The 24,529-nt window shown below is 55.1% G+C and overlaps 1 protein-coding gene across 1 annotated transcript in view; it reads left to right on the top strand.

Annotated features, from left to right (window-relative positions):
• Nucleotides 1-24,529, top strand: part of INCENP (inner centromere protein antigens 135/155kDa) — a 27,863-nt gene extending 3,334 nt beyond the window's left edge. The window contains exons 2-19 of the mRNA XM_011993357.1: nt 827-977; nt 1,450-1,563; nt 2,460-3,268; nt 10,185-10,236; nt 11,055-11,109; nt 11,227-11,344; nt 12,465-12,516; nt 12,924-13,041; nt 13,133-13,264; nt 13,722-13,733; nt 17,196-17,305; nt 17,383-17,503; nt 17,850-17,984; nt 18,883-19,067; nt 20,661-20,739; nt 20,898-21,005; nt 22,226-22,376; nt 23,965-24,529. Coding sequence (XP_011848747.1) covers nt 838-977; nt 1,450-1,563; nt 2,460-3,268; nt 10,185-10,236; nt 11,055-11,109; nt 11,227-11,344; nt 12,465-12,516; nt 12,924-13,041; nt 13,133-13,264; nt 13,722-13,733; nt 17,196-17,305; nt 17,383-17,503; nt 17,850-17,984; nt 18,883-19,067; nt 20,661-20,739; nt 20,898-21,005; nt 22,226-22,376; nt 23,965-24,179 — 2,706 coding nt within the window. The 5' untranslated portion in view covers nt 827-837 and the 3' untranslated portion in view covers nt 24,180-24,529. The remainder of the gene's footprint in view (nt 1-826; nt 978-1,449; nt 1,564-2,459; nt 3,269-10,184; nt 10,237-11,054; nt 11,110-11,226; nt 11,345-12,464; nt 12,517-12,923; nt 13,042-13,132; nt 13,265-13,721; nt 13,734-17,195; nt 17,306-17,382; nt 17,504-17,849; nt 17,985-18,882; nt 19,068-20,660; nt 20,740-20,897; nt 21,006-22,225; nt 22,377-23,964) is intronic.

The raw sequence follows: 24,529 nt of genomic DNA on the forward strand, positions 1-24,529 counted from the left end.
TGATCCACCGTGCCAGGCTGGTTATCAAGTTTTAGGGAGGATACCTGAGCTGCTAGTTTTATAAGAAAGTGAGAAAAAACTGTTTTTGTGTTTTCCCTTGCTCAATGCCTATAGGCAAGTTTTCTTAAAAACAAGATATTGCTTACCGTTCCCTTCATGTTCTGTTTATGCTCCATTTGGAGGGCATTTCAGCTCAAGGGAGAGAGGTATGGGAGGCCCCTTGAGGACGTATCTCAGGATCACTACTTTCTCACTCATTCCTTTGGAACATAGAATCCCTTCTGCTCACTGGCCGCTTAAAGAGGCAGCTGAGTTGGATGTTCTTTGGCCTGATGTCTGGAGTCAGCTTGCATGTAGTGCAGGGTGGCTGTGTCTTAGCCCTTACTTAGCCATGAGTAGTAAGATGAGGGCCTACTGGAGAGCGAGAGCAGGACTGTGTTTGGGCAGGGAGTGAGGGGCCCTGGGGTGGCCAGAAAGGCAGATGGCAGTGCCCTGTCATCTTCAGCCCAGAAAAGGCCATTTGTAAGGAGGACCATCATTGTCAGAACTGGCTGGGAACTGGGGACAGTCATGCTGTGGGGTGGGGGTGGACAGGGAGATATTTGAAGAGTGTGAGTACGAGGGCCCCTCTTTGCAGAAATGAGGTTAGGGCATTAGTGTTTGGAATTCTGCAGCTCTGGGGAGTGGCTGTGAGCAGAGAGGGGCCCTGGTTCGGGCACTGGGTGTTTGTGGTGGTTGTGGGTGGGATGGGTATGGCAGCTTGGAGAAAGCCCCGGACCCCTACCCTGAACCTCTAACTTGTGCCTCTTGTCCCTGTCTTCACCAGACAGAGCCACCATGGGGACGACAGCCCCAGGGCCCATTCACCTGCTGGAGCTATGTGACCAGAAGCTCATGGAGTTTCTCTGCAACATGGATAATAAGGACTTGGTGTGGCTTGAGGAGATCCAGGAGGAGGCCAAGCGCATGTTCACTAGGTGAAGGCAGGGGCACAGTGAGGGGATGGGAACACCAGCAGCGCCTGTCTGGGCTGCTTTGGTCTTGGGGACACAACAGCTCCTCGTCCCCACCTGCCTGGCAAAACCGACAGCCTGTCAGGGCTCCCTGCTGTATACTCCGTGTGCAGTGTGCTAGGGGCCCGACCTAGTGTCATGGGAAGGGGCAGCAGGAGAGATCGAGTCCCTTGCCTGTTCGCCATTGTTGCTGGCTGGGCCTCTCAGGGTATGGGGCAATGGACGTGCACCTGGGGGCTTGCTTCCTTGCCGTGTCTCCAGGAGGAAGCCCTGAGTGCCTGCAGGTGATTTGCACGTGACCTTGGAGAGCTTGCTTAGTGCTGGTCACCCCAGCTTGACCTGTCGCGGCCAGGAAATGGGCAGGGGCCAAGCTGGGTGGGAGAGGGGACCAGCGGTTCCCAGGCAGCCTCGAGTGACACCCTCCTGTGCCAAACAGAGAGTTCAGCAAAGAGCCAGAACTGATGCCCAAAACACCTTCTCAGAAGAACCGACGGAAGAAGAGACGGATTTCTTATGTTCAGGATGAAAACAGAGACCCCATCAGGAAAAGGTAGGAACGGTTGGGGGAGGGTGAGCTGGGCAGTGGGCTCTGCGGAGGCTTGGTGCCATCTGGGAGAGTTCGATTCTGAAGATGTTGATTTGGAAGTAGCAGCCTGTAGGAGGGATGGTGGGTACCACCGCGGGTACTGCGTGGGCCATGCTGAGAGGGGTTGGGATGCCACGGGGAACTATAGCTTGACCCAAGACCCTGGAGTCCAGATCTGTGGCTGTGTGTTAGGGGCGGGGGTATTTGATCTGGGCCCTGGAGGCTGGGAAGTATTTCCATAGGTGGGATGAAAAAGAGAAGCCGTCCTTCTGTTAGGTGAATATGACCCGGGTGTGGACCACGTGGCTTGTCCCAGCCCTCATATTGTCATGCTTGTTTTAGTCCCCATCAAGAATGACTGGGGCTGCAGCGTGCTAGGGAAAGAGGCTGGGTCTTGGGGTTAGACCTGGGTGCGAACCCCAGCTCTGCCCCTTAGCAGAGCAGTATGGCTTTGAATTGAATTTTTGCCTCTGAGCCTCTGTTCCTCATCCCCAAAATGGGGATAGTGGTCCCTACCTCCCAGGGCCGTGCTCTGGATTAAGGGAGAGCGTGTGTAAGGCTTTCAGCGGGGGCTTGGTGCGGTGTGACTTCCGTCAGCCACCGGTGTGGATGAATATAATCTTCCTAGCCAGTTCTGTGAGGACTGTGCATGATCCCCAATTTACAGTTAGGCAGACTGAGGCTCAGACAAGAATGTCCTGGGGCCTCCTGGCTAGAGGCGGCAGAATCTGGGCTGGAACCCAAGTCTTTTGCCTTCACATTCTCTCATCATACTCCATCCAAGCTGGTGGCTCTTGGGGAGACTGGGCGCCACCCTGTCCTGCTGCCTGTCTCAGCCTCTGCCCTGCTGCCCCTGCCAGGTTATCCCGCAGAAAATCTCGGAGCAGCCAGCTGAGCTCCCGACGCCTCTGCAGCAAGGACAGTGTAGAGAAGCTGGCCACGATGGCGGGGGAGAACGGCTTCGTCCTGCGGCGTGTGACCCGTGCTGCGGCTGCGGCTGCTGCGGCCACCATGGCATTGGCTGCACCTTCTTCGCCCACCCCTGAGTCTCCCACGATGTTGACCGAGAAGCCCAAGGATAACCGCACCCATTGCCAGCTGGTGCCTGTGGTGGAGATTGGCATCAGTGAGCGCCGCAATGCTGAGCAGCATGTCACCCGGCTCGTGTCCGTCCAGCCTCTGCCCCGTACTCTGTCCCCGACTCTGGCTTCAGCCACAGCTCCAGCCTCCCAGGGCATCCTGACATCGGATGAGGAATCAACACCTAAGAAGTCAAAGGCCAGGATACTGGAGTCCGTCACAGTGAGCTCCCTGATGGCTACACCCCAGGACCCCAAGGGTCGAGGGGTCGGGACGGGGCGGTCTGTGTCTAAGCTCAGGATTGCGCGGGTCTCCCCTGGCCCACGGGACTCGCCAGGCTCTCCAGACTCTCCGTGGCGGGAGCGGGTGCTGGCTCCCATCCTGCCGGATAACTTCTCTGTGCCCACGGGCTCTCCCGCGGACTCTCAGTCGGTGCAGCACAGCCTGGTCGCCCCGTCCTCCCTGAGTCCCCAAGTCTTAGCCCAGAAGTACTCTCTGGTGGCCAAACAGGAAAGTGTTGTCCGCAGGGCGAGCAGAAGGCTTGCCAAGAAGACTGCCGAAGAGCCCGCTGCCTCTGGCCGCATCATCTGTGAGTCTGGGGGCTTGGCAGTGGCGGGTGGTCCTTGGTGCCAGGCTCAGATGGAGGGTTTCTGAGGGATCATCTAGCAAGGAGCTGTCCAGAGAGCTTTCTGCAGTGAGGTGGATGTTCCACATCTGTGCTGTCCTGGGTGGTGGCTGCTAGCTGGCCCCATCTGGCGATTGTGTCCTCAAAATGTGGCTAGTCTGATTGAGGAACTGAATTTTAAATTGTATTGCATTGTAATTTTTTTAGATTTAAATAGTTACATGTAGCTAGTGGTTTCCACGTTGGATGGTGCAGATCTGACCCAACCTACTTGCTTTACAAGTGAGGAAATTGAGCTTCGGGGAGGTTGGCCACCATGTGGCCGTAGTTACTGGCCATGTTGAGGCTGGAGCCTGGGCCTCTTACCCAGGGCCGGCTCGTTCCTCCCAACCCCGTGCTGCAGAGGCTGCTTAAATTCACCGGGTTTGTGCGCCGCCATTAGCGACACTGCATTTGATCTGGAGGAGGGAATTATGGCAGCAGGTTCCTTCTGGCAGATCAGATGACTGGGCATCTGATGGGAGCCAGGAGGGGGAACCAAGCTGACTCTGGAGCTGGCCAGCATGGGTCTGAGTGCCAACTCAGCCATTCACTTACCCCGCAGCCTGGGGCAGGTCCTGGAAACTTCACGGGCCTCCACTCCTCGCCTGTCAACTGGGGCTAATCGCGTCACTTCAAAGGGTCGTTGTGAGGTTTTCTTTGGTCCCTCTACACGGGGTGTTTAGAAGGGTGCCTGGCGTATGGGAAGGACTGGGTAACGTTAGCTGCTCTCTCAGATCTCAGCTAAGGGGGCCGTTGCCCACTGGAGCAGGTGTCTGGAGGGGCGGCTGGCTGCATGAGGAGGAGGTGAAGTCTGAGCTAGGAGGGTTCTGAAGGATGGCTGCGCTTTTGCTAAGCGGAAAAAAAAAATGCGGGGATATGTATTCTTGGCAGAGGGAACAGCTTGTACAAAGACCCTGATGCCTAAAGCAACAAGTGATGGGGGTCTGGGGCTCATGTCTCACACAAGAGCTTGAACTTGACCCCACCGAAGCAAAAGAAGTGGCCTGATGATGGTGAATGGAGGGAAACAGGGAGACCAGATAGGAGGCTGTTGTAAGGATGCAGCCAGAGGATGGGCGAAGCAGCGGATTGGTGGTGAGGATAGGCCAGGATTTATCTTTTTTCTTTTTTTTTTTTTGGATGCAGAGTCTCACTCTGTTGCCCAGACTGGAGTGCAATGGCACGATCTCGGCCCACTGCAACCTCTGCATCTCGGGTTCAAGCAATTCTCCTGCCTCGGCCTCCCGAGCAACAGGGATTACAAGCGCCTGCCGCCACACCAGGCTCATTTTTTTTTTGTTTTTTAGTAGAGATGGGGTTTCACCATGTTGGCCAGGCTGGTTTCGAACTCCTGACCTCAAGCCTCACCCAGTCTACCAAAGTGCTGGGATTACAGGTGTGAGCCACTGCGCCCAGCCCAGGTTTTATCTTAACGCATATTAAATAGTAGCTGGCATCTGCCAGGCACTTTAAGATTTATAAAAGGAAAAGTTATTTCATTTGGTCCTTACAGCAGCACTGTTAGCTTGTGAGGAATTTTTCACTTTATAGAGGAGGAAACTGAGGCTTAAGGAGGCCATGGAATCTGTAAATCGGGAAGCTGGGGCTTGAGCACTGCATGTTTCATTCTGTCCAGAAAGTCAGGTGCTTGCAGAAGAGGCTTTGTGCAAGGCCCCAGGGCAGGGCCTGTCAGGCAGGGGAGGGCACCTCACCTTGGCAGCCTTCTCTGTGCCTGAGTCTCACTGCCTGGGGACGGGCCTGCTCCAGTGTTTGAGGTGACGCAGTCTGGGGCGTGTCCAGATGTGCAGTCTGGCACACTGTCTATTTCTGGATTCTCAGAAGGATCTAAATGGTTCTGATCTGTTTTGGAGATTTTCTCAGGCCTGGATCTGATCTTGGGAAGGGGCCCAAGGGGGCAGGTGAGGCTGGGCCTGTAGAGGGAGAGCCAGGCGGGGTTGCAGAGAATCTCAGACCTTTGGAGCAGACATCCGGCTCTGCAGCTCATGCCCTTCCATCACTTTTCCCTCTCTATCTACCTGTTCCCTGCCAAAGAATGGGCTTCTGATTTGACTGCTGCATGTGACCTAGGTCTGTCTGACTCCCAGCCCAGCATCATCTCTCTTCCTAAGGTGGGTAGAGGAGAGAGAGGAGGACACAGGATCTAGGATCTGCAGTTACACAGACCCTGGGTGACCTTGGGCACACCCCTTCTCTCAGCCTCAGTTTTTCTGTGTGAAATGGTGATAACACTGGCTTTGAATGTGAGTAGATAACTCATCTCAGTGCTTGGGTGTAGTGGATACTCAGTACACCTTATTTGAGAAAACTCACCAACGGCTGACACTCAGTTTGGGTGTGACAAGGCCGACCCCTAGCGAGGAGCCGCAAGGGTGTCAGGGAGTGGGGCGGTGACGCGGAGGAGGCTTCCCGGGGGTCTCCCAGATCCCAGGTTCTGGGAGAGGCTCTCGGGCAGCTGCGAGGTGGGGTCTTGGTTTGGATTTTCCCCATGAGCAGCACTTGACACAAGGATTTGAGTTCAGTTCATTAATTTTTGAGACATTAACGAGTTTAATGTCTCAAAAATTAAATTCGGGATGGGAAGGAAACACCTGCACCAGAGGAATGGGAAAATGAGACAGGAAAAAAAGCCAGCAGGCAGGATGGGCCGAGGGGGCCTCTGGAAGCCAGAGTGTGGCCCCGAGGCGTGGAACTGCTGTGTGCCGGCAGGAATCCCCTGCCTCCTGGCCTGGTGCGCACCTGCCTGCGGGGCCTGCGGGGCAGCAGTTCTGAAGTGGATAGGAAGGGACAGGCCCACTGCCACAGGGCTCCACCTTGGGGCGTTCGAGCCACCTCCGCATTGGAGAACAGCCCTTCCGTCCCTCTGCCAGTGCTTGGGCCACTTCCCCACCACCAGACCAGCTCCGAGGCCTGAATGGCGTGCAGATGGCACTTAGCATTCCAGAGAACCCTTGTGCTGGTGGGAGAGCCATGTAGTCACGTGGCATCTTCATCAGGGAGCACATGAGCTGGGATGACACTGCATGGGGAGATGAGGGGGACGTATCTTCTGGGTATAGACCCCTTAAATGGGGGTCATCACCACCCGTGACTGTCAGCCCGGCCCTGCAGCTGCTCCCACCACCTCCCCAAACCTGGCTACTATACCCAGGAAGGGTTCCGGCTTCCCTTCTCTGTGGCCTGTTGTCTTCCCTGTTTTCCTGAGACCCTGTGCGCCCCAACCTCCCACTGGCCGCCTCCCAGCCTGAACTCTGGCCAAGCCCCCATGGCTCAGGATGCGCCAGCTCAGCTACCTTCTCTCCGTTCCCCAAAAAAGCCTCTTTTTTTCCTGCCTCGTGGCCTTGGCCCTCCTTCTCCCCAGACCAGTGGCACTGGGAACAGGCATGCTCCCAGCTAGGAAGAAGCCAGGGACGTAAAGCTAGCAGCTGTGGTGAGGATGCCAGGGTTAGGGCTGAGGGTGAGGGCCCCGGGCTTCCTGTTTTTAATGATTAAGCCTCAGCCTCAAAAAGCTTTTGACAGCCTGGACAAGATGGCCAGACCCTGTCTCTACCAAAATGGGGAAAATTAGCCAGGTATGGTGGCAAGTGCCTGTAGTCCCAGCTACTCAGGAGGCTGAAGTGGGAGGATTGCTTGAACCCAGGAGGTCAAGGCTGCAATGAGCTGAGATTGCGCCACTGCACTCCAGCCTGGGTGACAGAGTGAGACTTTGTTAAAAAGAAAAAAAAAAGCTTTGATTATGAGGTTTTATCTTTTGATAGTTATTGTATTAGAAATTAAAACAGGATTTTAAAAGTGTTTAAATTTTAGTTAAGATTTTTATATGAATATCTAGTACTTTAAAGATTTAAAAATATTGTTTAGTATTTTGACATTGCAAAATGTAAGTACCAAGCCTATCACCTGTTTACATTAAGACTTTTTATGAAAAAATAACTTTTCCAAAACAAAAATGTACTGAGGAGACTGGCATTATTCTACATTTTGCAAATCTCTTTATCGTGTGACTTTAAAGAAGCCTCATTCTGTGTTTGATCTGTTGTTGCATTGTGCTGTTTGGGTTAAAGTAACTGAAGAACTGGCCGGGCGCGGTGGCTCACACCTGTAATCCCAGCACATTGGGAGGCTGAGGCTGGCGGATCATGAGGTCAAGAGATCGAGACTATCTTGGCCAACATGGTGAAACCCCATCTCGACTAAAAATACAAAAAATTATCTGGGCGTGGTGGTGTGTGCCTGTAGTCCCAGCGACTTGGGAGGCTGAGGCAGGAGGATTGCTTGAAACCGGGAAGTGGAGGTTGCAGTGAGCCGAATTCACACCACTTCACTCCGGCCTGGGTGACGGAGTGAGACTCTGTCTCAAAAAAAAAAAAAAAAAAGTAGCTGAAGAACATCTGGCCTCACACAGACGTGTAGTTGGGAAAGGGAGGAATATCTTCATAGCTTTTTCAGATAATTGTGCATATTCTTTGTTATCAGGACCAGCGCAAGAAGTGGTAGTTCTTCAAGGTTTGTTGTGGTGTAGTCTGAAACCATGTTGCTGGTTCCATAGGGGTCTACCTTGCACCTTTTTTTTTTTTTTTTTTTAAAAGATGAAATCTCACTATGTCACCCATGCTGGAGTGTAGTGGCATGATTTTGGTTCACTGCAACCTCTGCCTCCCGGTTCAAGAAATTCTCTTGTCTCAGCCTCCTGAGTAGCTGGGATTACAGGCGCCCACCGATGCCTGGCTAATTTTTGTCTTTTTAGTAGAGACGGGGTTTCACCATGTTGCCAGGCTGGTCTCAAACTCCTGATCTCAAATCATCCATCCGCCTCGGCTTCCCAGAGTGCTGGGATTACAAGCGTGAGCCACCACGCCCAGCCACACTTTGATCTTTTAGATATGTGTGATTTCATAACCGCATACATCGATCATTTGGAAAATATTGCTTCACCAGGTTATGCACGTCTTCCAAGTGTTGACACCCTTCATTGTATAACATCCTAAAAAAGCACATTTGTTTTCTGACCTCATCAGAAAAGTCCTTAGGTATTAGGATGCTGTGGCCCTGCTGGTGGTGGATACGCGCTTTTCAAAATTCTACTCTTGGATTCTTTTTGTTTCAATTTTTAAATTATTGTTAGCACATGGTGTTTTATTTTTGTGATGGATTCACTTCATTGACTTGTGAGAAAATGTCTTCCAGATAGCCAAGATTGAATAACCAATGTGTGTCAGTCATTCTTTTAAATAATAATAGTGTTCCAGGTGAAGAAGTGGCTAGTGCAGCTGGCGGCTTAGAGACAAGCGCTTTTCGCGGAGAGTTGCGTTTGCAGCAACAGGTGTTTGGCACACTTCCCACCTCAGCACACAGGAGAGTAGAAATGGCATGTACTTGAGTTTAGATTTAGTAAAATTAGGACTTTTGCAGGCGTGGTGACTCACGCCTGTAATCCCAGCACTTTGGGAGGCTGAGGCAGGTGGTTCGCTTGAGGATGAGTTCGAGACCAGCCTGGCCAACATCGCGAAACCCTGTCTCTACTAAAAATATAAAAAATTAGCTGGGTGTGGTGGTACGTGCCTGCAATTCCAGCTAATTGAGAGGCTGAGGCACAAGAATCGCTTGAACCCAGGAGGTGGAGGTTGCAGTGAGCTGAGATTGAGTCACTGCATTCAGCCTGAGTGACAGAGTGAGAGTCTGTCTCCAAAAAAAAAAAAAAAAAAATTAGTACTTTTTACACCTTCATCAAGGACATTCCTCAGTGAAACTGGACATCTCTCCTTCCTGTGAGTGTGTGGTCCGAGGATAGTGTTTGATGCTCTGGCCTCAATTGGGGCTGAGGCTTCAGCAGCTTGTTCCTCATTGCTTTTGTGCCCTCAGGGCAAGTGTCAGCACAGTGAAAGGGGGAAAGTAATATTTTAGTATCATGTTTAGTTATGACCTCGTGGATTCCCCCAAGGGTCTCAAGGACATCCAGGGATCAGAGAATGCAAGCTGAGAACCACTGGCCTGGACATCCTCCTCCTTTGTAAACTCCTCCAGACCAACTCAGGTCCCCCCGTCACAGGCTTTTAAAATTCTCTGCTCTGGACCCGGCGCGGTGGCTCACGCCTGTAATCCCAGCACTTTGGGAGGCCTAGGCGGGTGGATTACTTGAGGTCAGGAGTTCAAAACCAGCCTGGCCAACATGGTGAAAGCCCGTCTCTACTAAAAATACAAAAATTAGCCAGAAATCGCTTGAACCCAGGAGGCGGTGGTTGCAGTGAGCTGAGGTTGTTCCACTGCACACCAGTCTGGGCAGCAGAGCGAGACTCCGTCTCAAAAAAAAGAAAAAAAATTTCTGTGCTGTGTTCCATCATTGGCCATGCTGGTGTTGTTGACGGGACTATTTGATGATTGTTATCTAGACCAGACAGTGGTTCTGTTTTGCTCACCGTTGGGGCCCTGGGGCCTGGCTCAGGTCCCAGTACACTGTAGGCACTTGATGAATATTTGTTAACAGAATGAGCTGCTTTGTCTTGGGCCCCATGCTGGGAGTTTGGGGCCTGGAGCTGCAACAGACATTGTCCCTCTTCTCAAGATATTCCCAGCCCAGTGAGGATGCCCAGCTGTGCCCAGATGGGCATGGGAAGACCATCTGGGAAGCAGCAGGGGACATGAAGCCAGGAACTCCGATAAAGACACTAGGATGAGTGCTGAGGGGAGGGTCCTGGGCATGGCAGGGCTAGTGATGGGAGCAGTGGCCAGGCCCTTGCTGGAACCTGGTCCCCTGGACCCCTTCAAGTGGGACCTATGTGGTTTCTGGTGACATCTTTTGTGCCTTTCTTTTCCCCCTCAGGTCACAGTTACCTGGAGAGGCTTCTGAATGTTGAGGTGCCCGAGAAAGTTGGGTGAGTTCAGTTCCAGGGCTTTGCAAGTGGGCAGGGCACACCAGGACAGGGAGCCAAGGTGAGCACCAAGGCTGGAAGCAATTCCTGGGCTGAGCCTTCCCCACTGATCCCTGACTGCCCAGGGGCTGCCCGTTTCCCCTGTCTGACCAGGCAGTGAGTGACGTGAGTGTTGGCCGCCTGGTCTCCTTGCAGCGCCCGTCAGTGTTGCTGGTTGCCTGGCCAGACCTGACCCTGGGGTGTGAGCTCCAGAGGTTGGGGGTGAGGCGGAGCTGCCAGCTGCCATTCAGACTGGCTGGGGTAGGATAGTGGTGCTCCAGGATTACACCCAGTGCTGCTTCTGGCCGGGACACAGACTCCTTTTCCTGGAGGCCGTGTTCTGCCATCACTAAAACCAGCCCCTCCCTCCTTCCTGCAGAGCAGAGGGTTTGTTCTTGGGATGGGGAAACAGGGTGACTGGGCAGACCTGCTGGCCTTGCCCGCCCCATGGTGAATGGAGAACAGACCACAAAAGAGATGCAGCTCACCTGGGTCCAAGAGGTGGAGGTGGAACTGAGGACAGGGCTCTGTGTCAGCTCTGTGGTGGGGTGCATGGGAGATGAAGCCACATTCTGAAGCTGACATCCCTCGTCTGCCCACGGAGCCATGGCTTGGAGCTGCCATCCTCCCATCCCGCAGGGGCTGTGGGTTGGTGGCCCTGGCCAGGGCACCTTGTGTTGACATTTTGAGTCCCCCATCCCTGGAGTGGGAGAGGGACTCCCTATGGGGGAGGGCTTGGACTAGCTGGGCAGTCCTCACAGAGTCCCCTCTTCTGTTTTCAGTCCTGAGCAGGAGTCCCCCGAGGAGGCTGAGCCGGTAGCGGCAGCTGAGCCAGAGGTAAGGCGGCTGCCTGGGGAAGGGAGGACTCACCTCTGGGGCTCCCGCTCTGCCCTGCGGCCATCCTGGGCCTTGGGTTCCAGGTCGAGACCCCTAAAGCCTTGGTTCTTTCCACAGGTCCCTGAGAACAACGGAAATAACTCGTGGCCCCGCAATGACACGGAGATTGCCAATAGCACACCCAACCCGAAGCCTGCAGCCAGCAGTCCGGAAACGCCCTCTGCAGGGCGGCAAGGTGAGGCTCCCTGACCTGCCGCTTTTAGTGCCCAGAGCCACAGCGGGCCTTGGTGGCCTCGGCCTGACCTTCTCTCTGGGGATAAGGAAGCCCTATTTCTGAGCCAGTAGGCTAAAGAGAAATTAAACCTGGGGGTGCAGAGATCCCTTTTGAGTCTGTAGGTTTCACCTCCCACTGTTGGGCTGGAGCTGTCACTGAGTGCTGCCTGGGGGGCTGTGGCTGGTTGGGACAGGAAGCAGGGGAAGGGGCTGCATTGGGGTACGGATATGAAGAGGCCAGGTCAAGGCCTTGACCTCGACTCCAGGGGCCAGTGGGAAGAGCCGTGGGCTGGGAATTGAACACGCACCTGGCCTCCTGCTTTGCCTCTGCTGCCAGCTCCTTTCTGACCTTTGTCGGTCCATCCCCGTCTAAAGAGGGCTGGAGAACAGTGGGTTTGGGCGTGTCCCAGGGTCCTGCTCACATCTCCCTGAGAAGGGTGCTTCTCTCTGGTGGGAAGTGCACTATAGCTATGAGATCTTGAACGTGGCCTCCTCCTCTTTACGACGTGGTCAGGGACAATGGTCATGCCAGCCTCACGGCCCTCAGGGCTGCTGCGGGGAACTTTTGGAGTGACATGCACTTTCTCCTAGCAGTGAGATGAACATACTGACCCTACACCCCGCATGTTGACCCTGCAGCCGGAGCCACCCCCTCCTCCCGTCATGGCCACACCAGCCGCACGGCCCAGGAGGGGTGGGATTTAGAATCTGTGCAAGGGGCTTAGAGCTCCTGCTTCTACAAGGTGTCCACACACTGTTCTTAGTGTCAGAGGTGGGTGGGGCACGTCTGGGGCTGCCGCCTCGACGGGACCGTCCCGCCCTGCCTTGCCTACCATAGAGCCAGGCACTGGCGAGGAGGGGTTCATGAGCTGCGGGTAGCCAGGCCGTGACATCTGTAGATTCCTCAAGGCTAGTCAGGGTTAAGGCTGATACGTCTGCGTTTGGCCACCCCGGAGCTGCCAGGAAGGGAGCCTTGCCCACTGCCAAGGCTGCTGCCCAGGGACCCCTTCCCCCTAGGCCCCCATTCCTACCCTGCCGCCGCCATCATTTCTGCAGCCTTGCTGAAATTGCTGTTTTCACAGAGGCCAAGACGGACCTAGCAGATGGACCCAGAGAGCCACCGCAGAGTGCCAGGTTTGCATCAGGGAAGGGGTGTGCGGGCAACTCTGAGGGCCCTGGAGGACACGGCCTTGTGTCCTTGCTCAGGGAGGGTGGATGTGTGCTCAGGGGCTTCAGAGCCTCTCTGCTGGGGTGTGGCCTGGTGTTGAGACTTAACCAAGAAGGCGGCTCCATGCTGTGGATGAGCGCCAGCCTGGGAATAGGGCGAACCGATTGTTGACCCTGTCTTAGGGCGGTCTCCTGGCCATGTGACCTCGGACTGTTCACCTCCCTTCCTCTGAGTGGGCAGCAGAGGGTTGGTTAGGCTCTGCAGCCTCTTTCAGCCTAGAGGCCGGTGGCCTGGGCCCGGAATTGTTCACCGGGGTGACTTTTGATGGGCTATAGCGGGCTGCCCTGTGATGCCACCGCCCGCGCCTTGGCAGGAGGAAGCGCAGCTACAAGCAGGCGGTGAGTGAGCTGGACGAGGAGCAGCACCTGGAGGATGAGGAGCTGCAGCCCCCCAGGAGCAAGACCCCTTCCTCACCCTGCCCGTCCAGCAAGGTGAGCCAGGCGCCTGCCCTGCCCTAGAGCCCTGACCCCGTTCGGTACCCTGCCCCGCCTGCCCACTCCTGACCCTGGTCCTCGTCTGCAGGTGGTGCGGCCCCTCCGGACCTTTCTGCACACGGTGCAGAGGAACCAGATGCTCATGACCCCGACCTCAGCCCCCCGCAGCGTCATGAAGTCCTTTATTAAGCGCAACACTCCCCTGCGCGTGGACCCCAAGGTGAGGGGCCTGTGCCCAGGTCGGGCTTTGTGGGAACCAGGCAGTGTGGCTGAAGGTCCAGTCTGTCCCCTAAGATACTGGGAGCAGTGTGAGCCTGGGCGGAGGCAGGTGTGGCCTGGCACTGCTAGGGGCCAGCTGAAGCCTCTGTGGCCACCAGCTGCCTTGACCTCTGGGGGCACTGTCCTGCACTTGACCTTGTGGGCTCTGGACTGCAGCCTGGAGGCTCGGCCGGCTCAGTGTGAGCCCTGGAGATCTGTGTGGTTAAGGTGAGGGGTACTTGTGGACACCTCCACCGTTGGGGTGAGGGTTGGGTGATAGGAGAGGCGGTGGGGGTGCTGCTGGCAGGAGGGCAGGCCCCACACACGCTTGCTGGCACAGCTGGGCATGTGGCCTGCCTGGCAGGACGTCCCCCGGCCTGGCATTAACTCTTACCTTTTCCCTTGTCTCCTCTCCACAGTGCAGCTTCGTCGTAAGTAAAGCCTTTTCCTGTCGGTAACCCACCCCACCTAGCACTTAGCACCTACCACCTCCCGCTGTAGCCCCTTCCCTGTGTAGCTGACAGCACCTGTAGATGCACTAACATCGTAAGCGGGAGGGGAGCCTTAGGAAGAGAGTGGGACGGTGAGGAGTGCACTGGCTGGAGGCGCCCAGCAGTTCTGGGCCCCAGCGTCTTTCTCTGCCCTCCCTGCCCTTGACTCTGCTCCTAGGAGGAAGCGAGGGGGTGCGGCTTTTCACCAGGGCTACAGCTTGACGTGTTCCCCACAGCCACCTCCCTGCCTCCCCCGCAGCACCAGGCCTCCTCAGGGTCTGTGGGTCTTTGAAGAGAACAGACAGGTTGTCTGTGGTCCCCAGAGCCACTGAGATTTATTGGTTCACAGACCTGAGCAGTAGCCTTGAGGCAGTGGGATGACGGGGGAGGGCAAGTGTGGGTCTGAGCTGAGGCAGAAGGCCGGGTCTGGCTGTGCTGGGCGACAGCAGAACAGTGAGTGGTAGCGTCTAGAAACAAGTCACAGAAGCTGTTCTCTTCTCAGACACCTCAGAACTGAACTGAGCCAGGCTGGCTTCTGAGCAAGGACCTTCGGATGGGGACATGCTTAACCCTCAGCCCCAGCTCCCCGTGCCGTTTGCCAAGGCCGCAGCCGCCTCATTCCTTTGGTTCCTGCAAGCCTTCTGAAGAGTCCTCTGCAGTCACACAGGGACACCTGTGACAGCCAGGAGGCTTCTGCCTCCAGCCGAGGGCCTCGGCAGGTGGGAGGGGCTTCCCAGCAGCTGGCCAGGTGGGCCCTGAACTGGCTGCTCCCCATGGAGGCCTGTTCCCCTCTTGTTGGAGAGGGTGACTGACAGTAACCTTCCAGTGGCCTTACCACCTGTGCCGCACCCAGACCGATCAGAGCCCTGCAGGTTTCACGGGGTGATAGAGAAGACCAGGAAGTGGCTTTTTCCTGCTTTGGGGATCCCAGGGCCCTGCACAGGGCATCTAGTGGGTGGGGACAGTCCATAGTTAGGAGCCCAGGGGCCTACGGAGTCCTTTTGGACTGCATCCTGAACATTAGGCTACGAGCCTCTGGGTCTTGTTTAAATCTATGGACAATGTTGATATTTTCTCAGCATTGCAATTTAGCAGCAATTGACCTGGTTAGGTTTAGGCTGCAGGTTCCCATCCGCCTTCTGGGGCCTGTGGTTCCAATGTTAGTCCCGATTTTGAAGACGGCAGTGCTGTTTGCACTTTTCCCAGGTGTGTATGCCAGTCAGCAGTCAGCCTGGGAGCTGGAAGGTGGTCTGTTAGTTTAGTTCTCAGCCTTTGCTGGGATAATTAGGGTGAGATCCTAGCATCTGCAGCTTAGAGCTGAGCCTATTCGTTTGTCAATTCCCTGCAGTATCATTTTCCTGATCTCCTCTGGGGCTCCCTTTTCTGTCCTCCAGCTGGGAAGCTGGTGCTTTAGTTACCTTGTTCTGCTTTGCCTGCTTCTACGACTGTCCAGGGCCACCTGCCAGGGGGACAGAGAAAGAAAAACACACAGGATTTGGCCCACACTTTTGGGATCACAGCTCCTCCTTTGAGTTTTGACTCGGCAGCTTTCTCTGTCCAGGGTCACCTGGCAGGGGCACAGACAGAAGAGCAACACGCAGGGTTTGGGCCACACTTTTGGGTTCACAGCTCCTCCCTCGAATTTTGACTTGGCAGCTTTCTTTAACTGCTGCTGCCCCTGGTTGCGGTAGGACTGCTTATGGGCTGAGGCACAAGGCAAAGAAGAAAAGAGAAAAAACAAAAATAGAGTTTCTACCTTCTCTGAGCATTAGATACTTCCTTTCTGCTGCTTGAGTCAGGACTAGAATTCTTTCTGTCCACGCCCCAATGACTCCTTTGGAGTTCCAGGCTGTATTGAGTTAGGCTGGAGGAAAACATTGGGGAACTCACTGCTGGTTGGCTGGTGCTTCCAGGTCTGGTCTTCTTCCCCATCTGCCTGCTCCTCTTTAGTTTTAGAGGCCTCAAGTAGCCGCTCCTTGCATTCTGTCCAGGTTTTGTAGCCGCGTTCAGTGGGAGAGAGAGGTGGAGTGTGTCTACTCCATCTTACCCGTTACTGGGACCCCTTCTCTCCGCCTTTGGGAGGATGGTATTACCTTGGAGCCAGATTTCTAGGTGAGAGTGCTCCTCCAGTTAGGCTCAGAAGCCAAGGAGAAATCAATAGTAACCAGTACAGGAAGAGCGGGTCACTATTGGACACTGTGTCCAAAGGTGGGAGTCTACTGGGAGCCAGGGTGGGGTGATGGGTGTGGGCTTCACTCTGGGTCCCAGCCTCCACCCAGCCCCAGACTGTTCAAGGGGAAAGCACCAGCCTTGTCCTTGGCCAGGGAAGGCTTAGAGCCCCTGCCCATCCCTGCTGGCTGCCCATTGCTGTGGCTGTGCCCCTGGGGCTTTCTGTGTCTGCCCAGGAGGGGGTGCCAGCATCAATCAGCTTTTCAGCCAATGAGTACTTTTTAAAAGTTGCCTTAAAAATGAGCATAGCCAGCTGGGCATGGTGGCTTACGCCTGTAATCCCAGCACTTTGGGAGGCCAAGGCGGGCGGATCCCTTGAGGTCAGGAGTTCAGGACCAGCCTGGCCAACATAGTGAAACCCCGCCTCTACTAAAGATATAAAAATTAGCTGGGTGTGGTGGCACATGCCTGCAGCTTCAGCTACTTGGGAGGCTGAGGCACAAGAATCGCTTGAACCTGGGAGGTGGAGGTTGCAGTGAGCCGAGATCGCGCCATTGCACTCCAGCCTGGGTGACAGAGCAGACTCTGTCTCCAAAAAAAAGCATAGCCATGTCACAGGAAGTTTGGAAAATAAAAGAAAATTAATACCATTCCTAATCCGTCTCACTAGACTATAGTAACCTCTGTTAGGATTTGACAGTATTTCCTTTTATTTTTTTCAACTATTGTGAAATAGTTCATATACACAAAAAAATACGTATACATATAGTATGGATGTTATAAAGCATGACAGTCGTAAGTTAGCCCTTGCGTCTGCACCACCCCCTTACTGCGACATTCACCGTGACTGGGAGAGCTGCCTTTCTGCTCCTCACCCTTCCAAGCTCATCCTGCATTTTCGTTTTCAATGCGCAGTTTATATAGTTGTCATCAGCACATAAATCCTATTTGGAGCCTGACTTTTGTGATGCCGGAAACTTGGCAGGGCTCAGTTGAGGGCACTGTGGCTCAGGCCCCTGTGAGGCAGCTGAGTGCTCCTGGGAGGAAAGACGGGAGCTGCGGGTCTTGGCCTGGGTGCTGTTGGGGCCACTTTGGGGATACCTCTGCCTAAGAAGCATTCTGATGCTGCCACCCACGTGGCTGCAAGCTGCTGCGGACTGTGGGCAGCTTTTGGGGCTGGGTGGGGGGTTGTCCTTGCTCATGTCCCATCTCCCTCGCTCCCCGCCACCCCAGGAGAAGGAGCGGCAGCGCCTGGAGAACCTGCGGCGGAAGGAGGAGGCCGAGCAGCTGCGCAGGCAGAAGGTGGAGGAGGACAAGCGGCGGCGGCTGGAGGAGGTGAAGCTGTAAGTGGCCTGGCTCCCTGGACCGTGGCCTGCCCCAGCCGTGGCGGGGCTCCCCCTGACTGTCCTGTGCCCCGCAGGAAGCGTGAGGAACGCCTCCGCAAGGTGCTGCAGGCCCGCGAGCGGGTGGAGCAGATGAAGGAGGAGAAGAAGAAGCAGATTGAGCAGAAGTTTGCTCAGATTGATGAGAAGACTGAGAAGGTGGGAGCCTGGGCTCTGGGGGACCCAGGCAATTCAGACTTAGCCCAAGGGTTAGGACTGGACCCCTCAGGAAATTGCTGATTTGTCACTGTACCCCTGTACCCAACTCCTGCCTGCCCCACAGGCCCTGGAGTCCACTCTGAGCTCAGCCGAGGGCTTCCCTGGCAGCCCTTTGTGAGTCGGATCTGACACTCAGGCAGGACCGGCTTCTGGTGTCCTCTCCCTGGGCGGTGGGAACAAGCCAGGTGTGCAGGGGCAGGTGGGGCCTGTCACGCAGAGTTCTGGGCCCCACTCTGCAGGATTGGATGTGGGTGCTCCAATGGGCACTTGTGGGTGGGCTCTGCAGGCCAAGGAGGAGCGGCTGGCGGAGGAGAAGGCCAAGAAAAAAGCGGCAGCCAAGAAGATGGAGGAGGTGGAGGCGCGCAGGAAGCAGGAGGAGGAGGCGCGTAGGCTCAGGTGGCTGCAGCAGGTGCGAGCGCAGGTGGGCCTCAGGGAGGAGGTGGGCGGGGTGGGCACCGTCTCAGCACCATGGGGCCCTATTGGGTGCACCCCGCCTTGTGGGGTTGACCCAGACCATCTTGTTGCTTCATGCTAAGAAGGAGGTTTCCCAGAAGCCTCCAGGGCGGAGATGGTGACCAGAACCTGCCTCTCATCTTCTGTAGCAGCAGTAGTTTGAGGGTTAAGTGCTCATACTTGGAGCCAGACTGCCTATCTCAACTCTGCCATTTATTAGCTGTGCGACCTTGTGCAGGCTGCTTGACCTCTCTGCTTCCATGCCTTCAAGTAACAGTGAGGGTTAAATGTGTTCATGTCTAAAATGCTCAGTAGGGTCTGACGCCTGCTGAGCGTTCTATGCAATTGCTGTTATGGTCCATTCCCAGACTGTTCTGCCTATAAGAGTAAGGGCCCAGCTCGTCCCAGTCAGTCTTAGGACTCTAGAGAAGGCAAATCCATCATTAGGGCTTATGTGACTAGTCACCAAGGTCCGGTATTTACTGTGTGCTAGGCACTGTTCTAAGTGTGTTGTGCCTATAAATCCAGCAACCCCATGAAGTGTAGGAATAACTGCGGCCTCCGTTTTATAGACGAGGAGACAGGCCAGAGGGTTTAAATGCTTGCCCTTGTTTCACAGCTGGCGCGTTTGGCTCCGAGGTTCCTTTCTGCTAAATCTACAGCAGCAGCGGCTGTCCCGAGATGCCTTTTCAGGCTGCTGCTGGTGGTTCTGGCAGAGCCTTGCCCGGGATGTCCCACGGCACCATTCCTGTGTTGTCCGTGCTGGTGGCTGATAGGAGGGGCACCTGGGCTTCGGGCGAGTGGGGCTGCTGTCCTGCCTCTGGCCCTGGCCCAGCCACAGCACCGGACCTTGCTCTCCGTTTCAGGAGGAGGAAGAGCGGCGGCACCAAGAGCTGCTGCAGAAGAAGAAGGAGGAGGAGCAGGAGCGGCTGCGGAAGGCGGCCGAGGCTAAGCGGCTGGCGGAGCAGCGGGAGCAGGAGCGGCGCGAGCAGGAGCGGCAGCTGGCAGAGCAGGAGCGTCGGCGGGAGCAGGAGCGGCTCCAGGCCGAGAGGTGAGGGACCTGCTGGCCCGTCTGCCTGCCCTCCGTGTGTGTGGAAGAGAGACGGTGTGGCCCTTGCCTGGACACGGCCCCACCTGCATGCAAGGGTTTGCAGGTGCTTTCCTTCGCACCAAACCCAGGGGCCTACAGCTAGTGGTCCACCGGAATACACTCCCCATTGGCTATGGGCGATCCAAGGAGTGATGGGTGGGCTTGCTTAGGGCTTGGCTTGGTTCTGCGTCCAGCTGCGTGTGCTGACCTCTTTGGTGTCTTTTTGTAACTGGCAGGTGTGGTGCTCTGAGGATGAGCTGATATCTCTCAGCAGGGCCACCATGGGCATTTTGGGCAGGAGAGATCTTCGTGTTACATTGCAGGTGTTTGGCATCCTTGGCCCCTGTCCCCACTAAATGTGTCTCCCCTGGTGAGGACGATAACTCAGATATTTTCAGACTATTCCCCTGCCTTGGGAACTGTGGACCCAGGAGCCCTGAGATCTTTCAGCTGTGCAGATGCAGTGGTCTCTGTACAACAGACATGTTTAGTTTTATGGGCATTTGTCCAGGGCCTGCCCTGAGCCTGGTTGTTCTGAGAGTCGTGGGGATGCCAAGGAGGAAAAGCCACACTCACTGTTGGTCGGGAGATACGTGGGATCCTGCGTCTGTGCGCGCAGTAGAGCACAAGGCTCGTGTGTGTGAGACACGCAGGCCCCGTAGCTGTTCCCTCTCCCTCTCTACCTCCTGGGAAACACCGGGCAGCACTTTTTTTCCGTGTCCATCTTTGTGGGTGGCTTCAGGCTTATCAGAGCAGTGAGAAGTCACAGCCAGAGGGCTGCACTGCGTCAGGGCTGCTTGATGGAGACAAAGCCGTCCGTGGTTCTCTGGTCAGAGTCTGGGAAGGCGTAGGGTACAGCTAATGTGGTTTGAGACTTGCAGGGTGCTGGGCAGGGCAGGGGGCTTTGAGGGTGGCGGTGTGATAGTCACAGTGTCGGCAGCTTTGGTGGGTTACCCCAGCTGCATGCTTTACACCTGTTTCCTTGTTTAGTCCTCAGCTGAAGCCCATGGTGGCGTGGGAGCCATCAGCTCCACTTCACGCAGGGAGAGACAGGTCCAGAGAGGTTAAATGACATGTTCAAAGTCATGAGCCAGTGTGTTGTGGCGGTGACTCCAGAACTCATCCACAGCCCCTTGTTCGTGCTTGTTCATGCTTGTTCATGCTTGTTCATGCTTGGAGCCGGTGTCTGCCCTGAGGGTTAGGATAATTAGGGGTATTGTGGATCATCCCATTTGATTCTTGTGTTGACCCTGGAGGAAGTGTGTTCTGGTCTCCATTGTATAAAAGTGTTATGAGGCTCAGAGACCTAAGTTACAAGGAAAAGTGGGGGCCAAATGTTGGGCTTCAGCTTGTGTTCCCTGCACCCTCTGGTGTGTACACTTCTAGCCTCTGGGGCAAAAGCGCAGCTCTTGGCTCTAAGCTGGTTGCCCATTGGGCAATTCCACCGTCTAAGGTGTGTCCTGCTGGCTGTGCTGGCTTCCCTAGCAGGGATGGGAACAGGGCTTGGGCTGGGGCTCCACTTCCTGTCCTAACAGGCTCTTGCTGGGTCCTCAGGGAGCTACAGGAGCGGGAGAAGGCCCTGCGGCTGCAGAAGGAGCGGCTGCAGAGGGAACTGGAGGAGAAGAAGAAGAAGGTGAGGGGAGCTGGGTTGCAGGCTCTCCTGGGGTCTGCTCTGAGCTGTGGGCTGGTCTAGACTCCCGCGGCAGGGGCTGCCTAGGGAGGGGAAGGAAAGGGAGGGGAGGGAAGGGCACCTGCACAGCTCCCTAACACCCCATTGCCGCCTGGTTCCAGGAAGAGCAGCAGCGTCTGGCTGAGCGGCAGCTGCAGGAGGAGCAAGAGAAGAAAGCCAAGGAGGCAGCAGGGGCCAGCAAAGCCCTGAACGTGACTGTGGACGTGCAGGTGCAGCCTGGGCCCCAGTGGAGAGGCCTTCGGGTGGAGGGGCCCAGTCTGATTATTCTCTTCCCAGTAGCTGGAGGCACAGGCTACGTTAGGCCCCTAAGGAAAAGGACAGATACACTTGGCCCAGTTGTTTTTACTATTTTTTGTATTCTTTGTTATTCTAAAAGTAGAATTTGTTGAGGTGGGGGATAAAAAGGAGCTAAACCTTATAAAAGAGTATAAAGTTTTAAGAAAAGGGACCCTCAGGAAAACTCTACTAAGCCCATTGTATATCCTTGTAGATTTTTGCGTATGTAACCCTTTTAACACACACAGATATTCTCTGTCTCTCTTTTTCACCCATATACACACATATTTAAAATGGGCACGTACCATTTGGTGGCTTGATTTCCAGTCCCCTCACCCCCACGGTTTTTTTTTCGCTCCGCATATTTTGTAGACATCTGTCTGTTTCAGCACAGGTAAATTGCTTAGTTTTGAGGGCCGTGTACCTTCATTGTGCTGGAATTCAGCCGGCTTCTCTTGATGAGCATTTGATCTATTTTCACTTCAGTGCTGTTACCAAACAAAACATAATGTTTTCATTGCAGCACAGTTAAGATGCGGAAAACTTGGAAGTTAGTATGGTATCTGTCAACGATGGATGGTTAAGTTGCAAATCCTGGAGTCTCCTGAGCGGTTCCCAGGAGGATTCTAGACACACTGACCTGGAAGAAAGTTTGCAATACACCTTAGCATGAAAAAAGGAGACACAGAGTAGTGTGTGTTCTGTGACTTTTTAAAATTAAAAAGTAGGCCTGGTGCAGTGGTTCTCGCCTGTAATCCCAGCATACTGGAAGGCCAAGGCAGGCGGATTACTTGAGGTCACGAGTTCGAGACCAGCCTGGTCAACATGGTGAAACCCAGTCCCTTACTAAACATACAAAAAATTAGCCGGGTGTGGTGGTACACACCTGTAATCCAGCTACTTGGGAAAGCTGAGGCATGAGAATCTCTTGAACCTGGGAGGTGGAGGTTGCAGTGAGCTGAGATCACACCACTGCACTCCAGTCTGGGCGACAGTGAGATTCTGTCTCAAAAAAAGAAAAAAAAAAAAAAGTGATCCTGCACCTTTTGTTTCTCCTGTGAAATGGGAGGAGGTGAGCAGTGCCCCAGCGCTCCTTGGTGGTGAGAGACCGGAATGCCACGAAGGGAGCTGATGGCCATGTTTGTTTTTCCAGTCTCCAGCTTGTACCTCATATCAGATGACTCCGCAAGGGCGCAGAGCCCCTCCCAAGATCAACCCAGATAACTACGGGATGGATCTGAATAGCGACGACTCCACCGATGATGAGGCCCATCCCCGGAAGCCCATCCCCAACTGGGCCCGAGGTAAGCAAAGCCCACAGCTCCCTGGGAGACTCAGGCCCTCCCTGGTCCTCACCTTGAGGGCCCTGGAAGTAGTGGGTTGGCTGCTATGGTGTTGGGAGGCTGCTGAGTGCTTGAGTTGGCGGCTCGAGGCTCTGGCCTTGGGCATGCATGTGCCCGGGGGAGAGTGGGGCACCCTGTGGTCATTGTGCTTTCCTGAGGACCAGACCTATGAGGTTGGGTTCCTTTGTTCTCAAAAAAATATATGAAATTGCACTGGCCTCGGGCACGGCATATACTGCTGGGTGTCCTGACTTGGACTGGGCCTCTCCTTAGAGTCACATCCAGCAAGGCTGAAGAGACTTGGACCCAAGTAAGCCACCTGGGGCAGGGACAGAGCTAGAATGGGAACGGGTTTAGGCAGAACACCAAGCTGGAGCCTGGGGCCTCTGGCCAGCTAGGGGAGGCAGGAAAGGCCCTGAGGAGTGCGCGAGGCACTTGAGTAGGATCTGACCTGGAGTTTACAGGCCCCAGCATTAAACAAGAACGTGGGTGAGCGTGACTGCAGTGCCTCAGGCCTGAGTGCAACGCCAGCTTGAGTGAGCAGGGTAGGTGCTAGCAGTGGGTGCTGCCAGAGTGGATAGGGCCAGTGGGTACCATGGGTGCCTTGCAGTGTTTGCTGAGCTGGAAGTCAGGGAGGGGTGCAGATGCCCTAGAGGGAAGGGCCTGGAATCCCATAGCTGGTAGGCACTCTGCAGAAACTTGTTTTTGTGAGTTTCACCTCATCTGAACCCTACCGTAACTGGCATGTGCTTTAAGCCTCTTAACTGCTAGTGTCAAGTTGTTTGGGAGATGGCAGTGAGCAGAAGCCAGATCGCTTGCAAAGCCACCTAATCGGAGGTGACTTTGAACAGCTTACTTAAATAGTTTCCTCATCTGTGAAAGGGGGGTGATGACAAGACCCAGCTGAGGAGTTGTATTGAGAGTGACATGAGTGAGCTCACGGCTGGCCCTTAGAGCCACACCTGGTGCTGAGCAAGTGCTGGTGCATGTCTGGCCTCCTGATCCCCTGGGTCTTCCTCAGCCCCGTTGTCAGGACTGTGTGCTCCCACATCCACTGCCTAGCGGCCCCTCAGCACTGCGCCAGGGCCTGTGGGGTCTATGAGAAGCAGCTGGCCAGGGTGGTCGAGGATGGCATCCTATGCTTAAGCTCTCGAGCTTGGCTTGTCTTCACACATAGGCTCTGCCATCGTTAGCTGTATGCCTTTAGGCAAATCTGCTGAATGGGAGAATACAGAACCTGCTTCCCAGGTGGTGGTCGGGACAGGTTCAAGGAGTGCCTGGCTCATGCGAGCTCTCGAGGACTTTGTACAGGTTAAGCTGCCAGAGGACGGTAGGAAGGATGTGACACAAGGGCGTTCTCTGGGTTTGATGGTGGTACAGGCAGGGGCAGGGCTGAAGAGGGTGACAGAGCTCTCTGTAGGGAGGCTGGAGAGGGTGACAGGGCTCTCTGTAGGGAGGCTGGAGAGGGTGACAGGGCTCTTTGGGGGGCAGGGGATGGGGAGGTTCATGGAGAGCCCCAAGGCAGTGTCTGGTCTGTCGTCTCCTGTAGGCACGCCGCTCAGCCAGGCCATCATTCACCAGTACTACCACCCGCCGAACCTTCTGGAGCTCTTTGGAGCCATTCTCCCGCTGGACTTGGAGGATATCTTCAAGAAGAGCAAGCCCCGCTATCACAAGCGCACCAGCTCTGCTGTCTGGAACTCACCGCCTCTGCAGGGCGCCAGGGTCCCCAGCAGCCTGGCCTACAGCCTGAAGAAGCACTGAGGCTGGCCTGCGTCTTTCTTAGCAGCCTCACCTCCTGTCTATGTCTATCTATCTGTCTGTCGGTCTCTGTCTTGGTCTGTCCACCTCCTTCTTGGCATGCCATTGTGGAGGGCTTGGCCAGGTGTATATAAACGTCCTCTGTGCTGGGTGTTCCTGCTGCAGGTGGCAGGTGGCCCCAGGCCTGTTTGGAGGATGGGCTGGGCGGGTGGGTGGGGAAGAACCGGGCCCAGCCCCACATGACCTGCAGACAGTGCTCTGTAAATAGTTGTTTTAATTTAGCTGAATGTTAGCGTTTTAGTCTTTGGCATTTTAGTGTTTGGGAGGTAGATTAATAAAGTATATTCCTTCAA

This window comes from Mandrillus leucophaeus, unplaced genomic scaffold, assembly GCF_000951045.1.
Source record: "Mandrillus leucophaeus isolate KB7577 unplaced genomic scaffold, Mleu.le_1.0 Scaffold43, whole genome shotgun sequence".
Lineage (NCBI taxonomy): Eukaryota > Metazoa > Chordata > Mammalia > Primates > Cercopithecidae > Mandrillus > Mandrillus leucophaeus.